At 55.2% G+C, this 16,088-nt stretch overlaps 2 protein-coding genes across 2 annotated transcripts in view; one reads left to right on the forward strand and one right to left on the reverse strand.

The window, feature by feature from the left end:
* The first annotated feature begins 1,047 nt into the window (after window positions 1-1,047).
* Window positions 1,048-13,420, forward strand: FAM151A (family with sequence similarity 151 member A). The gene is made up of 8 exons (XM_049617123.1): window positions 1,048-1,514; window positions 2,509-2,655; window positions 7,578-7,730; window positions 8,756-8,915; window positions 10,336-10,560; window positions 11,288-11,427; window positions 12,176-12,319; window positions 12,747-13,420. The coding sequence occupies exons 1-8, from the start codon at window positions 1,388-1,390 to the stop codon at window positions 13,418-13,420; spliced, it is 1,770 nt and encodes a 589-aa protein (XP_049473080.1). The 5' UTR covers window positions 1,048-1,387.
* The window catches only part of ACOT11 (acyl-CoA thioesterase 11), a 34,822-nt gene continuing 28,254 nt past the window's right edge, over window positions 9,521-16,088 (reverse strand). Inside the window, exons 14-16 of the mRNA XM_049617122.1 lie at window positions 15,385-15,516; window positions 14,577-14,703; window positions 9,521-13,731 (exon numbers count right to left, since the gene is read on the reverse strand). Of these exons, the coding sequence (XP_049473079.1) occupies window positions 13,576-13,731; window positions 14,577-14,703; window positions 15,385-15,516 (415 nt within the window). The 3' untranslated portion in view covers window positions 9,521-13,575. The remainder of the gene's footprint in view (window positions 13,732-14,576; window positions 14,704-15,384; window positions 15,517-16,088) is intronic.

Consider the following 16,088-nt stretch of genomic DNA (forward strand, 5'->3'; position numbering starts at 1 on the left):
CTCTCCTACAATATGTCACGGGGGGGCCCCCAGAGCCTGGCACAGTGCCGCACACAGAGCGGGGCTCAGCAACCAATTGGTTATCTGTCTCGTGTGAAGTGTCATAGGGGGGTCCTTGGCAGCCTGGTGTCCATTTCAGAGCTGTTCTGCCTACCAGAAAGCCACAGCTGGATAAGGTCCCTCTTCCTCCGAGATGCAGCCTGCAGAAACCTCAGAGCCAAGAGAGGTAGGGAAGCTCAGAGCTCACTGGCATCTTTCCCAAGAATGACGAGCAACACACAGTGTACTGGCTGGAAAGACCCTTTGTGGTAGGGCAGGAAATGATGCTCTCACCTTCATCTTTGGTCCCAAGCCCCCAGCCTCTGTGTCCAGGGTCCTCCTTGGTAGCTCCTCAGCGATGACCCACGAACCCCATGACCCCACGAGATCTGAACCAAACTCCCTCCCGACATGCTCCGCACCAGCCAGATTCCCTCCATCGTCCCACCTGGGCATCATTCATCATTCTAGATAGTCTTAACAGGCACACACGCACGCACACACACACACACGTGCCTGTGCTTCTGAATCAGTCAATCTATCAGTGGCCCTGACAGATTTCTCTGTGAGCCTCTGTAAACCAAAGTCCCTGTGTACCTTACAGATGATTCTTGGACTCATTTAAATTCCAGGGTCCCTGATGTAGGGACAGTCTCTAACTTACTTCCCACGCCAGGGGCCCCCAGGACACCCTCAGAGTGAGGTGGTGACTCAGCCCCTACCCTGTGGACTCACTGCCCCAGGAGTGGTTTGTGTAACCTAGGCCAGCACGCCAAGCCTATCACCTTCAATCTCAGGTAAATAATCTGTCAACCACAATCTGGGATGGAAGGAAAGTTCATATGCCTCGGGCACATCTAATTTGTCCTTGTCATCAACCCTTGCCTGACCTTGGTGACTTCCTGGGGCAGGGCAGAATACGGAAAAGAACGATCCAGCTGCCACCTTTTGCACAGGGGAAGACTCCTGCTCCGATCTCCAGGAAAGCAAGGTCGAGTGGGCAGTATCCCGACTCCCAGGCAGGAACGGAAAGGCAGGGGACGGGGGCTTGGTCCAACCTTTTCTGGCCTCTTGAAGGGCTCAAAGTTTGTGGTGGAGGTGTTAGGACTTTCTGCTGGATTCGTTAAGATCCTGGGAGGGTGTGGAAAGAGGAGGAGGGGAGGGAGGGAGGAGGAGCCTCAGGGGCAGTCTCTGCACCTAGATGTTCCTGACCTGCGGGAGCTGGAGTGTCTCTGTGGAGAAGTGGATGCCGCATGGGGCTCCTGCCTCCCCCGGGATCCTAGCTACAGGGAGCCTCTGGGGACCCTGGGCCTGAGGAGCTGGGAGGCATCCCACAGAGAGGATCATCATGGCGTGTAAGAAGAGGTGCTCCAGCCGGCAGACCAAGTGGGCCCTCATTGGCAGTGCCAGTGTGGTTCTGGTTTTCGCCTTTGGGATGGTCCTGATCTTCGTGCTGCAGCAACGCACCCAGCCAGGTAGGGACCTCCCTGTCGTGCCACCTGCTTGGCTTCCCTGTCGCCCACTCTGACAGCCTCCTCTCCCATCCCACGTCCTCCACTGAGACTCTGTCCCCAGCAGAAGGCCCCATCAACTTTCCTCTCCTCCTCCACCAGGCTCCGGTTGCCCACCCGGCCCAGACCTCCCTCCTGGGCCCCTGAATGGGCCTTCTCCTTTGAAGATGATGTGGGCATCTCAGACTCAGAAGACAGAGCTCACTTCGTATTCCCCCCATGCCCATTTCCCCTTCCCTTCCTGCGGAAACTGGGGGGCAGCCTCCACTCTCGCTTCTGCCTCGTGTCTGTAGCCACAGCACCTGGCTTCTACCCTGCGCCCCCTCTACCCTCCCTGCCCACCAGGCACCCCGGCCTCCGGGGTCCTTGACCCCTGCCTCGGCTTGCCTGCAGACGGCCTCTGTCTGCAGCCTGCTCTCTCCAGCCAGCGCTCACTCTGTAGCCCGTGAGATCTTGCTAAATACAACCCCCTCACTGCCCTCAGCACACAGCCAACCCCTTTGCTGGCGTTCATGGCCGTTCACAACCTGATCACAATGCCCCTTTCCAATGCTGCCCACACCATGTCTCCACCGCCGTCTGTACCAAGCCAGTGGTTATTCCTCTAGGTGACCACCCTCTTTCCTCGGGCCCAGCCTTTGCTTATACTGTTCTCTCTGTCAGGAACAACCCAGTCCCCCTTTCCTATCCCATTTGCACCCATCCTCAAGGCCCCCTTAAAATTTCCCTCCTCTGTGAACGTCCTGACTGCCTAGGCTGGTTTGGGGTCCCCTTGTGCCCAGGAGCCCACACATTGCTCTCACACACAGCGCTGATGGCCCCGAGACCCCCTGTCTCGCTCTCAGATGGAGAGCTGGACACACCCTGGGAGCCCAGGGAGGGTCAGTGGGATGAACAGACAGGAGTCTTGGGCAGAGGCGACAACCGATGCTAACGGACCCCTTGGGCTTCATGCCAGGCTGTGAGCAGGAAGCAGCCTGCCGCCCGGATGCAGACATGCTGGACTACCTTCAGAGCCTCGGCCAGATCAGCCAACGAGATGGCCTGCTGGTCACCTGGTACCACGCTGCCAACAGCCAGAAGGAGATGGGGGCTGCCCTAAGCAGTAAGTCTGGCTGCCAGGACTGGGGCAGGCCAGGGCGGGGGTGGAGGAGGTGGGGGGAGAGCAGAGGTGGGGATGAGACGGCACCACCTACGAGGCGGCATTATGGCGAGAACCAGATGTGTGATTCCAAAGTCATCGTGTCCTGCCCTCCGTCCCGGCTGCCCCCTCCACCACCTGCCAGCTGACAGCTGTCCCTGCCTAGCCTGTGGAAGCCAGAAGACATGTGAGTTTGAGGCCCAGTGCTATCAAAAAGAAGCTGTGAAAACCTGAGCAAATTGTGTAATGCCCCTGAGTCTCCAGTTCGGACTGATTATGGCAACCAGTCAGCGGCCCTGGGGTAGCAGACAAGCGATCCGGCCCCACTATAGCAGGACTTTGGCCAAGAAGAAAGCCAATGACTCCAACCAGGCAGTGCCCAATAGCAAGCAGCAGGGAGAGGTACCCCTTAGCATAGCTTCGGGGGTCCGGAGAGAACCCCAGGCCCAGTTTTCTCCCGGAGGGTCCTGCCAGAGCCCCGGAGTAGGCTTCTAGGAGAAGGGTGGTGCCACAGCTGGGGTGGGGACCGAGTGGGACCCAGGGGCAAGGTTAGGCTGGTGAAATCATCTTGGACATGACTTCCATGTGGAGAGGAGGGGCCAGAGCCAAGATCTGGGAGGCAGACGGAACCAGGTTCAAGTCTTCCCTTGGCCCCCTACTGGCAGAGTGATTTGGGACAGGTGACAGTCACCTGTCTGCAGTTCACTTTTTCCCTCTGCAGAATACGGATTGGTAGAATTTCCGTCTCATTTGTCATCCGAACCAGGGCACTTCCGATAGTGAAAGAAATCATTACCGAAAATTATGTGGAGACAACATGGGGCACCTGGGTGGCACAGCCAGTTAAGCGTCTGACTCTTGATCTCAGCTCAGGTCACGATTTCACGGTTTGTGAGTCTGAGCCCCACATCAGGCTCTGCACTCATGGCACGGAGCCGCTTGGGGTTCCGTCTCTCCTTCTCTCTGCCTCTCCCCCCACTTGTGCACACACACACACTCTCTCTCTCTCAAAATAAATAATAAAAATAAGCAAAAACGAAAAAGAAAATTGTGCGGAGACAACAGAAATACATCCGGCTATCTCAGGCAAAGGGAGAGGTACGGTCACTCTAGTTCCGTGAGCTCCTCCATGTGAATAATGATTAACACTCGGTGAATGCCTAACCAAGGCTATCTCCATTAAATAATAATTCTTGTGAGTGAGGAAAAGGAGGCCCAGAGAAGTCCAGTAACCTGCCAGAGTTAACAGACTGCAAACAGGAGCGCTGGGACCAGTAGGTCGCAATCTGGGTCCAGAGCCTGCCCGCTCGGCCGGGGTGCTGTCCTGCCTGGCTGTGCTGTGTAGAGCCTCCTGGCACGTGGGGTGGAATGCGGGGAGGCCTCAGGAGCTTCCTGTCCCCTCATCAGACAGCCCTCCCTCCCTCCTCACTTGTCCCTTCCTCATACCCCGCCCGAACACGGCGGCCCCCCAGATTCAGCATCTCGAGGGCAAGACAAGACAGAAGGTTTTTTTGAGGAAGAAGCTGGGTCTAGGTGGCAATCCCAAGGAGGCAGGTTAGGTCCAGAATATACTTTCTGCCGGTCTTCAGTCCAATTCACTGAGTGTGCGGCTGGGCCCTTGCTCTGGGTCGATCTCCAGGGGAAGGTTGAGAAATGAGTAAGATGTGACCTTGTCTCCAACGGGCTCACAGCACCTTAAGGGAGGCACCATCAGAAGGTCACCAGGGCTCAGAGATGGCTTTTGATGCACCCTGCCTCCCCGAGACTGGCACCGGCCCCACTGGATGGGGAAGGAGACAGCTACGCATCCATTCTCATGAGCTACCCTCTTACCTGCACCCCCATCCGGTTCTGGCCTGGCTTCTCTGGGCCTCACCGGGGCCCAAGCCTTTTGGACCCCTCTCTCTGCGTCTTTTTTTTAAAAATTTTTAATGCTTATTTTTGAGAGAGAGACAGAGCGTGAGCGGGGGAGGGGCAGAGAGAGAGGAAGACACAGGATCTGAAGCAGGCTCCAGGCTCTGAGCTGTCACCACAGAGCCCAACGCGGGGCTCACAAACCACAAGATCATGACCTGAGCTGAAGTAGGACATTTAACCGACTGAGCCACCCAGGCGCCCCCCTGCCCCGCCCCCCTCTCTGCATCTTAACCAAAAGTTAAGATGAGAAAGAAATTTGTGCTCATCAAAGTGAAGGCCGCCTTCATAAAGCCCTTTACAGTGTAACAACGTGCTTTAACACCTATGTCCTATTTTCATGGCCTGGGGAGGCTCATCCCCACCTTGCCAACAGGGAGTCCCACACTCTAGAAGTAGGATCTATAACAGGATGAAATGCGATGATGTGAAATGCCCAGCTGGCTGCCAGGGACAGCCTGGCACTCACCTTCCTTCCCCTCCTGGAAATCCAGGCACCTAGATTCTAGAGAAATCTGCAAAAATCCTGACTTTGGCCAAGCTGTTTCTTTAACCTTTCTGGACCTGGGTTTATCGATCTTGACTTTTCTATCATTAATTCACTCCATTGTTCATCATTCAACAACCATTTATGAAGCTCTTTGTTGTTGTTGTTGTTTTGTTTTTTTGTTTTTTTGTTTTTTGTTTTTTGTTTTTTGTTTTTTGTTTTTTGTTTTTTTTTTTTTGAGGCCTGATACCAACTAGGCACCAGAAATTCAAGTGATGTTCAATTCAGACCTGGACCCTGCTCCCTGGTGCCTACAATCAGGAAGGTTGATGCTAAGTGAGCAATTACATGGGGCCAAGCACTCAAAAAAGTAGCACAGAAGCAGGTGACTAAGTCAGACTGGGCATGGGGTTCAGGCACGGCCTCCCTGAGGAAGTGATATTTTAAGCCAACACTAACACATGAGCAGAAGGTGGCCTAGTAAAGCTGCAGAGGAAAGAGTGTTGCCAAGGCAACATCCATGAGCAAGAGCCCAGAGATGGGAGCACACAACAAATTCGAGCCTTAGCACTACTTAAAGTGTGGTCCATGGACCAAGGGCATGGGCATGGCTAGGGAGCTGGTTAGATATGCAGTATCTCAGTCCCACCCCTGATCCCACTGCTCGGAACTTGAATTTTTTTTAATATATTTTTTAAATGTTTATTTCTTTAGTCTGAGAGAGAGCACACGCACAGAGGAGGGGCAGAGAGAGAATCTCAAGCAGGCTCCACGCTGTCAGTGAAGAGCCCCATGTGGGGCTCGATCTCACATACTACGGGACCATGATCTGAGCTGAAATCAAGGGTCAGATGCCTAACTGACTGAGCCACCCAGGCTCCCCCAGAATTTGAATTTTAAGAGTGCCTGTGTGATTTGTGTGCACGTTAATGTTGCAGAAGCTGGAGGGGCTGGAACCTAGAGATCAGGGAGAGGGGGACTTAAGGTGAGCTTGGCCTAAGCCTGGCCATGCAGGACCACAAGGGCTATGGCAAGGAGTTTGGATTTGATCCTAAGGGCAATGGGTGGGGCTGTTGTTTGGTTGTTTTTTATAGGAAGTGACGTGATCAGGTACGTACATGTTTAGAACACTCACTCTAGTTGCTGTGTGTAGAGAATGCACTTCAAGAGGAGCCAGGCTAGAGGTGAGAGGTCAGGAGGTTGTGAGTGCAAACCAGGAGAAAGGGCCCCTGCTGATGCCAAGTGTCTGTTATGCTGCAGAGCTGAACGTGACCCCTCCCTCCCTCCACTGCACACCCCAAATGCTGAGTGACCCTAGCAGGGTCTTCCCGGTCTGCTTCCGTTGGGAAGGCCTTAACTCTCTCCTAGATTGAACTCTGGAGGACAAGGTTTTAAAAATTGAAATTGAAAACTGAAAAGAACAATGCTCCGTGCTGTAAGGGTGCAAGGAGATGGGCAAGCTTACGTACCTCAGGTGGGAATATGAATCAGAACAACTTTTCTAGACAGTGATGTGATAATATGGACTTAGTTTTTTTTAATGTTGACTGACTTACTTTTTAAAATTTTTTTAATGTTTTTATTTTTGAGACAGAGCATGAGCATGAGCAGGGGAGGGGCCGGGGGAGGGGGTGGACACAGAATCCGAAGCAGGCTCCAGGCTCTGAGCTGTCAGCACAGAGCCCGATGCGGGGCTTGAACTTATGGACTGTGAGATCATGACCTGAGCTGAAGTCGGACGCTTAACTGACTGAGCCACCCAGGTGCCCCTACTTATGTACTTTTTGAGAGACAGAGAAAGAGAGAGAGAGAGAGAGAGAGAGAGAGAGAGAGCGCATGAGTAGGGGAGGGGCAGAGAGAGAGGGAGAGAGAAAATCCCAAACAGGCTCCTCACCAACAGCACGGAGCCCGATGCAGGACTCAATGCCACAAACCACGAGGTCATGACCTGAGCCAAAATCAAAAGTTGGATGCTTAACCAACTGAGCCACCCAGGTACCCCAATAATTTACACTTTAAAAATGACCCTTCATGGCCCTACCTCAAATTCCACAAGTAGGGATTAGAAATAATTCAAAAGTCAGGATAAAAATAGGCATCATTTGTTAGTAGCAAAAAATTAAAAACTACCAAAATGTCTCAGGAATAAGAGGTGGTTAACTAAATCGTGGTGAGCACCCACAACCAGAGTTTTTGTAGCCATTTTTCTTTTTTAATAAGACATAGAAGATTGTGAAGATGCCATAATACTGAAAGAAAAAGATCAAAAATTACAAATGTAGTGTGGTCTCAATTGTATAAAAACCATATGTAGGCAAAAATGGAAGAAAATACATCTGAACGTGAACTATGATGGAAATGTGGATGAATTTTTTCTTCCTGCTTTTCTGTATTTTCCAAATGTTCTTTGATAAATGCATGATGCTTTGGTGATGGGAAAAAAAATTTTTTTAAAGGAACTGATCGAGTTGTGCCTCTTGCCCAGGCAACGCCATGGTCCTGGAGGCAGACGTCACCATAGAAGGACTCAACACGGTCAATGAGACAGGAGTCCCAGTCATGGCACACCCCCCAGCCATCTACAGCGACAACACCCTGCAGCAGTGGCTGGAGGCTGTGCTGGCTTCTTCACAGAAGGGTGAGGACTCTCTCAGCCCCTCCCCAGCTCCCCAGCTCTCGGGTCCTCCCCTGGCTCCTTGTCTGAGCTTTCCTGCCCTAGTGGCCCAGAGAATTCCAGGTGAGGTGGGGGGTGGCAAAGTGCCAAACATGTTCAGGTTGTTCCCTCCTGAATCCTCCAAATTGGGTATAGCCTGTTCAGAGCCCAGCTCTGCCCTTCCCTCCCAGGTCCCTTTGCCAATTGCCATCTGAATCTAGGCATCAAGGCATCCCCCTCACACCTCCCCCCACGTCCTTCACCCTTTCACCACATGCCGTCCCCAAACTCAGCCGCTGTAGTCTTCCCTCCACCACAGCCACCAGGCACATCTGAGTGAGATTTCCCAAATGCCCATTTTGTCATGCCACACCCCTCTTTAGCCCTGCATGGCTCCCCACTGTCCTCTGGCAAAGCGTCATCTCCTTGGCCTGGCTTTCCACACCCCTCTCCCAGTTCCCAGCCTCGCCCCTGCAGTTCTCTTCATCGCCGGCCCCTGGCTGCCTGAGTGGACAGGCCTGTGTTCACAGGGGCCCTTCATCTACCTTGATTGCCCTCTTCTACTCAAACACCCCTCCCTGCAGGCTAAGTGACCCCCCCCCCCCGCTCCCCGCACAGACTCAGTTGGCTCAGGACCCTCCAAGCCTGCCCTTTCCAAGAACCATGGTCTCTTTTCATCAGATGCTTGACAACCCCTACACCAGCCCAAGTCCAAGCCTCTGTTTCCTCCCCCTCTCCCCCAGGGGCGGGGGCAGAAGCTCATTCCCCGGAGGCAGGTCCTTCCTCTGGGTTAGCTCTGCCTGTTTGAAAGCCCTCTTTTCACCCAGCTGGAATCTGGTGCCTGGCTTCTCTCCTCCTCCCGCTCCCAGCCCCAAACACACACACACACACACACACACACACACACACACCATACCTGCTCTCACTGCTCCAGGAAGTCAAGTCTGCCGGTTCCTTCTGCCCTGAGCACGAGAGGCCATTTTCCCAAGTTCTTGGCCCCCTCCCCACAGGCATCAAACTGGATTTCAAGAGCCTCAAGGCTGTGGGCCCCTCCCTGGCCCTCCTGCGGCGGCTCACAGAGGACGGGAGAGTCCGAAGACCTGTGTGGATCAATGCCGACATCCTGAGGGGCCCCAATGTGCCCATCTCAATCGAGGTCAATGCCACACAGTGAGTGTTCACCTCTCTGCCCCAGCTGCATCCAGCCCGCTTCCTTCAACATCTGGCACAGAAAGTGCTCAGGGCACATTTACTGAGTTTACCTCCAGACACACCCTGTCATCTGACCTCTGAGCCTTTGCACGTGCTGTTCTCTCTGACTTTTCCCCCATTTCCTGATGAAGCTAGGCCCCGGCATGACCTCCTCCAAAAACGACCCTGACATCCCAGGCTGCTGAGAGCCTTCCTCCACACTTCCCTCCTAACACAGCCCTGATTTCATTGGGCTGTCACTACCGATGACAGGTTTACAGCCCCTATTACACTGTGGACTCCTGGAGGGCAGACAGGGCCCAGTCCTCTCTGTATCCCCAGTGACCAAGGCAGGGCTTGGCCTGCTAGAAAAAAGTCTAAAAGTGCTAACTCCTTTCCCAGCCCCCCTGAAATCCCAGCACTGCCACCAGCAGCCGTCACACAGCCCAGCTGCACAGTGCTCCACAGTTTATAGTGAAGGGCCACACAAAAGAAGAGAGTGTGTCCAATTTGACCTTTACATAGCAACACCAAGTTAGGAGTATCCCCCCCCATTTTGCAGAAGAGAAAGCTGACCAGTAATCAAGACTCAATTTGTTGAATGTTTATTATGTGCCCAGCCCCTGTTTCAAAAGGCACTTGAGTTATCAAGAGAATGAGGTAGGTGCTATTATTTTCATTTTATTAACAGAAGAACAATCTCATTGAAGTTACGCGACTGGCCTAACTCTAATGATTGCAAAGCAAAGATTCAAAGCCAGGCCTTTCTAACATCCATCTGTCCATCTGTCCAGCCAGCCAACAATCCATCCATCCAGTGTTTATTGTGATTCTCAAACTGAGATGCATTTGGAAAGCAGCAGTTGGGACAATGCAGTCAGTGGCCCCAAGATAAATATGGCTCATCTTCTTGGAGTGTTGATTTCACTCACTAGTTTAGGGAGGAGAGGGTCATGTTATTTCTCTATTAAAATTTCTATCAGGGCAAAGTTTAAATGAAATTTAAAAATAAAATCTGAAGCTTCAGAGACTTACAGCTGGCAGAGTCCAAATTCCCACATCGGGGGGCCCTGGCTTGTCTCCCCGGTCCAGATGGGGACTCTTCAGAGGCCCTGCCCTCCCAAAAGGGACGCCATCTTTGAGAATCAAAGAGGTTGAGTGAGCTGCCCAAGGTTACAGAGTCAGGACCCGAACCTGGAACCTAGAACCCCTGACTCCAAAGTCCGTGCCTTATTTATAGGACCTAAATAAGTCACTTATGTTCTTCAGGACTCTGCTTCTGTCCTTATATTCTATATTCACTGGGCCTTGTCACTTCCTAGCACGGTGATGGGATCCCAGGAGACGGGGAAGGGGACAGCAAGGCTCTCAAAGACCAGTGTCTCTGATTTCTCTGCAGGTTTCTGGCCTTGGTCCAGGAGAACTATCCTGAGGCCACCCTGTCTCCGGGTTGGACCACCCTCTATGTGCCCCTGTTCCCGAACAGAACATACACCAGAGCCATGGTGGAAAAGATGCAGGGACTGGTGGGAGCACTGCCACAGAAGGTCACCTTCCCCGTGCGGGCTGTCATGGTGCGGGCTGCCTGGCCCCACTTCAGCTGGCTGCTGGGCCAATCTCAGAGGTGAAAACTCCCAGGCCCCTGCCTTAGCCCCTGACCCACCAAACCCACGCCCAGGCATTGATGCCTCCAGACACTTAAACACATTTGTCTAATACCCGCTGGTGCTCACATCTTCTACTACGGCCCTGGTTTTGCTTGTATACCTCTGGTGACAGGCTGCTCACTATCATTTGAGGAGGCCAGTCCACTGGTGGATAACATCTACCTAATGAAGTCTTCTGCCCATGGGAGCCAGCTGTGCCCTGCATAGCCTGCACCTGCAACTTCTGCCCAGGATGATCCTGCAGGAATTGAGGGACCCCCATCTGGACTCCTACAGTCCGCTCCTAGCTGCCCAGCCCCACCTTCCTCAGCCACTTCCCACAGGAGTCCCAAGGCTGTCTCCTTCCCCCTCCACACCTAACTTCTCCCCCACGGCCCTGTATCCACCCCTTTCTGTCCTTGTCCCTTCCCTAAGACAGGACCAGAAATACACATTCCCAGTGAGGAGGCAGGGCGGGCCATCCCCTCCGTCCTTCTCAGTCTCTGCTTTTGCTCTCCATTCGTGAAGCTCTGTGGCTCCTTCTGCCCCTGAGGAGGAGGTAGTTCTCAGGGAGGAGGGGCTGGTGGGAAGCTGGAGGTCAGATGCTCTATTCCTGCCTAGCTAGGGTCCAGTTCTGAGCACAGGAGTGGGGTTGAGGAACTTGCTGGGCCCAGGCAGGTGCTGAGCTGGCTCTCTGGGCCCCAGGTACAGCCTGACGCTGTGGCAGGGCGCCTCGGACCCCGTGTCAGTGGACGATCTCCTCTATGTCCGAGACAACAGTGCCTCTCACCAAGTCTACTATGACCTCTTCGAGCCTGTCCTGTCGCAGTTCAAGCAGCTGGCCGGTAGGGAGGGCTGTGGGCGGGCAGGAAGGGGGAGGGTGGGCCTGGATTCTGCATAGAGCAGCATTTGGTGGACACTGGAGCAGAGCTGGAGGGGCGAGGCATCGGAAGGGGAAAATTCTGGGTCTAACGGGGTCGAGGAATCCTTTCAAGCACCTATCGTGTGCCAGACCTCGGTATGGTATGCTGGGCAAGCCTCATATCCAGGAAGCTGTGATTCTGGTTTACGGATAGGGAAACTGAGGTTCAGAGCAGTTAAGTATCTACACAGTCATTTGCTTGTACATAGCACAGCTTAGATTGGAACCCAGCAAATTCCAAACCCCATGTACTTTTCCCTTACAGCATAGTTCCTCAGAGACTGCCCCCCTCCACTGTACCCACTAATCAGTGGCCCAGATGCTACCTGTTCCCTTGTCCAGACCCCTCATTCCCTTGACCCTGAACCTAGGAGAGCCTGCAGTTAAGCCATCCCAAAGGGAACCCATCGGGTTCTCAACATTCCTGCACAGGCGCCATCTAGGGGAGGGGAGGGGGAATTCCAGCTTGGGGCTCCATCAGGTTTCCACCCCAGCAACTCTGCTCGTAGGCTGTGGGACCTTGGGTAAGTCTCTTATAATCTCCAGTGGACGCCACTGGAGCAAGCAAGCCTGGCGGGTTGCTGTGAGGCTGAGAATGCGCGTAGACACAGTGCACAGAAGGCACTCCGTGAATGGTGGCCGCTTCACCTTGGCAATTTGGGGTCCCACAGCGAATGCCACGCGGAAGCGAATTTACTACACGGGAGGCAGCCTGATCCCTCTTCTCCAGCCCCCCGAGGGAGACGGTCTGAGCGTGGAGTGGCTGGTTCCTGACATCCAGGGCAACGGGAGAACAGCAATGGTTAGCCTCCCAGGTAAGGTCTGCCTTTAGCCCTTGTGCTCCTAGATAAACTGTGGGGGGTTCCTTTGCTTGGGGTAGGAACCTAGGGTCTCTGTTACCGTGGCAACGGGCTGGATGCCACGGTGGGGGAGTACAGGGCTATCAAGAGCACGGGACTCCTAGCCTTCAGTGCCCTTGAGCCCTGACCTATATCTGCTGCAGGAGAGGCAGGCACAGGCCCCAGGGCTCAAAGGCCAAGAGCTGAGCTAGCAGCTGATCACGTCATCCTTACGAGTCCCGGGCACATTTATAAAGCAACCCTTCCACCCGGAGCCTGGACCAATCAACAGATCTCAGCAGATGGGGCACCAGCTTCTCCTTTACCACCCCTTTCACAAGGGCCTCTGACACCCCACCATAACCCCAGCTCCTGACACTGTTGTCTGCACTGCCTCTTCCAGACAGAGAAGGCATGATCCTGCTGAACGTTAGCCTCCAGGAGCCTGCGGCCAAGGAGCCGGTGCCCATCGTGCGTGCCCCGGGAGGCCCCGCCCTGACACTGGAGTCCTGCCTGCTGCAGCTCGCTGGGCGTCCTGGACACTGGGGTGTCCATCTGCACGTAGCAGAGCCCTCAGCCCTCCAGCCAGCCCTGGCCATGCTGGCCGATCTCTCCACACTCGGCCACCTGCCTCGGCCTGTGTGGATCGGGGCCACAGTCTCCCATGGCAGTTTTGCAGTCCCTGGCCACCTAGCCGGCCAGGAGTTGCTTACGGCTGTGGCTGAGATCTTCCCCCATGTGACAGTGGCACCGGGTTGGCCCGTGGAGGCGCTGGGCAGCGGCTACAGGGAACAGCTGCTTGAAGATATGCTGGAGCTGTGCCGGGCTCTCTGGCAGCCTGTGTCCTTCCAGCTGCATGCAGGACTGCTGGGCCAGAAGACGGCTGGAGTCGTGGCCAGGCTGCTGGCCGCCTCCCCCAGGGCCACTGTCACGGTGGAGCACAGCCCTTTGAGGGGCAACTATGCATCCGTGCGGGCAGCGCTGCTGGCGGCCAGGGCTATGGACAAGACCCGAATCTACTACAGGCTGCCCCGGAGCTACCGTGAAGACTTGCTGGCGGACGTTGGCAGGAACTGAGTGCCCAGTGGTGCTGGGCAGGTGGACCCCTGGGTGAAGGCTTCCCCCGGGGCGGGGGGATGGGAAGGAATAAATGCCCCTGCCTTCCTCAATGCACTGCACGTGTGTCCCGTCCCTGGAGTGGGCGTGGGCAGGAGGTGGCCACTGAGGGTTGCCTAGAGGGTCTGGAGGCTGGGGGCCAGATCGCTCCGGTTGTCCAAGAGGAACTGCTCACAAGCCTTGACGGTGGTGTAGAACTCAGAAGAGAGACCAGCCACGTTGGTGGTCACGTAGTTGAGAAACCCCGGGGTAGCCTGGTTGTAGTAGGACACCTGCGGGACAGGAAACCACACTCAGGGAGGCTGGGCGGGGGGCCGGAGGGAGCCAGGTGGGCGTGAGGCGGGCAGGGAAGGCAGAAAACGCAAGCCAGCACCCCTGGGCCGCAGAAGGTGACACACTGTGACTTCCTCCAGCAGGCTTCCCTGACCTCTGTTCTGGGGACTGACAAACAGGACACTGTCATCATGTGCCTCCTCTGGCAGATGAAGGAGGTTCCGGAGGACAGGGACTGGGTGTCCAGAGCCCAGCGTGGATAAACGGTGATACTCCAGGGTCGTAGAAACAAGTTAGAAATAAGCCCAGGGATCGTGCTGAGAAGCTCCTCAGGTTAAGGGTGTTAAGTTAGCGAACACCAGCCTAGTCCCTGCCGGAGTGAGTCTTGGGGTCCTAATGCAGCGGTGCCTCAAGGATGGGGAGCTGCAGTACCCCTGCCCTCGCTCGCTCTCAGCCTCCTCCCCCGCATTTTCAATTAGCACTGGCTGCCCTGCTGAGTTTTATGGGCCCTGAGAGCCGTATAAAGCCTTCCCAGACGAGAGAGGTATATAAGTAAATAAATAATGAGCTGAATTTTAGATCAGAACCCAGGCCTCTGCCCTCAGCATCCAGAGCTTTCTCCGAGACCCTGGAGTCTTGTCTCTGCACAGATTAGATCTTAATGAAGGCTTGTTTTCAGCCCCTGACACTCTTAGGCTGCCCCAAGCTAGAAGAGAGCCTGCTGGGGGGGTGGGGGGGGCAGGTGGGGCCCAGGTATGGGACTGACTGAGCCTGCAGCACTGAGCTCTGGACACGCATGTGGCTTTAGGGGCACTGTTGGGGGGAGGGGTACACCGGGCCTCACCTTGGTCAGCTGGTCCCCCTCTCGCCAGAAGCAGAAGCCTGAGCAGAGGGTCTCCCCGCGCCTGTATGCTGGTGTCTCGGGGTGCGTGGGCAGTGTAACGGACCTCAGTGCGATGACATAGGGGTCCCTGGAGCCGACAAAGGGCAGAGAGGGGCACACAAGGAGGTGAGGGCCTGCTCTTCCCAGCTGAGGCTCCAGAGCCCCCTCCACTCAGACATTCTCACCAGAGTCTAAGGCCCATAAACTCTTAAAGGCCCGAGGCCTGGCTCTGGACCAGGCTAGAGAGAGGAGGCACCTGTGGGTCAGCAGCCCTGAATCTGCCAGGAGCCAGCCTGGCTTCACTGTACATCTTCTGGAAAAGCCCCTCCACTGCAGCCACTCGAAGAAGTCACACACTTTGGGATTTCATGCTTCATTCTTCTGTGCTTGTCTCTAGCGGAAGTGATGCCGACTATCCTGACACAGCGGGCAGGCAGCCTTCCCACTTTTCAGCCAACATGGCGCCCTCAGGGGGTGAGGCCAAGGAGGTGGCCACATGAGCAAGGGCCTGTCCATGACCGGGGTGAGGCAGCCTCACCACCCCAGGGACACAGGCCACCCCGCCTTAGAGCACAAGTGGCCAGAGGGGAGATGTGTCCCCTCGTCCTCCACTCTACCCACAGCAAGGCCATGGCAGCCCAGAAAAGCCAAGTGGTGCCTGAAGTCCGCAGCGGGCAGAAAGCAGAGCTCTGAGGCTAAGCTGACGCCCCCTCCCGGGTGGGGGTTAACGAGCCCCGCCCGCCTCCTACCTCAGCAGGCGGACACCCACCCGTTGTCGCACGGCTTCCGCCGAGAGGCCAGGATCACAAAGTCCTGGGGCTTGGCGTCACCGCCAAGGGCAGGGCTGATGACGTGGTAGATGGCATCATCCTCGTCCACCTGCTGCACTAGCTCCACGCTCCTGTAGGGAGGCCCAGAGATCAGGGTTCAAGGGAGTCACACTGGCCCAGGCTTTCCCATGCCGCAGCCTTCTTGAGCAGACGTCTGGGGGACTTTACCACCTACATTGCTCAGCAGGGACCACAGGAGGGCAGAAAGGCCAGGCCAAGCTGCACATGAACACACACACACACGCACAGGAGCTCACACAGACGCGTCCACAGGCAAATGCACACACATACAGACATGGGAACAAAGACATGCACACCTGTGAGCGTACACACGTGCACAGACACACAGATACCCACCAGTGCACACACACACCACGGTGTCTGTACCTGTCTGCAGGTGCACACGCCCACACCGATGTGGGACAGTTTACTGGTTGTGAGCACCTGCCATGTGTCAGGCATTGCTCTAAGAGCTTTCCATGCACTGTGTCCTTGAATCCACAGTGGCCCATGCAGGAGGTGCTCTCAGTATCCCTACACATGAGGGGCTGACTCAGAAAATAACCTGCCCACAGCCACAAAGCCATTCAGGCTGAGATGTGCTCGTACTGGCAGGTGCCAGAGTTCCGCCCCTTGGGCCCGG

The sequence above is a fragment of the Panthera uncia genome, assembly GCF_023721935.1.
Source record: "Panthera uncia isolate 11264 chromosome C1 unlocalized genomic scaffold, Puncia_PCG_1.0 HiC_scaffold_4, whole genome shotgun sequence".
In the NCBI taxonomy this organism is placed as follows: Eukaryota; Metazoa; Chordata; class Mammalia; order Carnivora; family Felidae; genus Panthera; species Panthera uncia.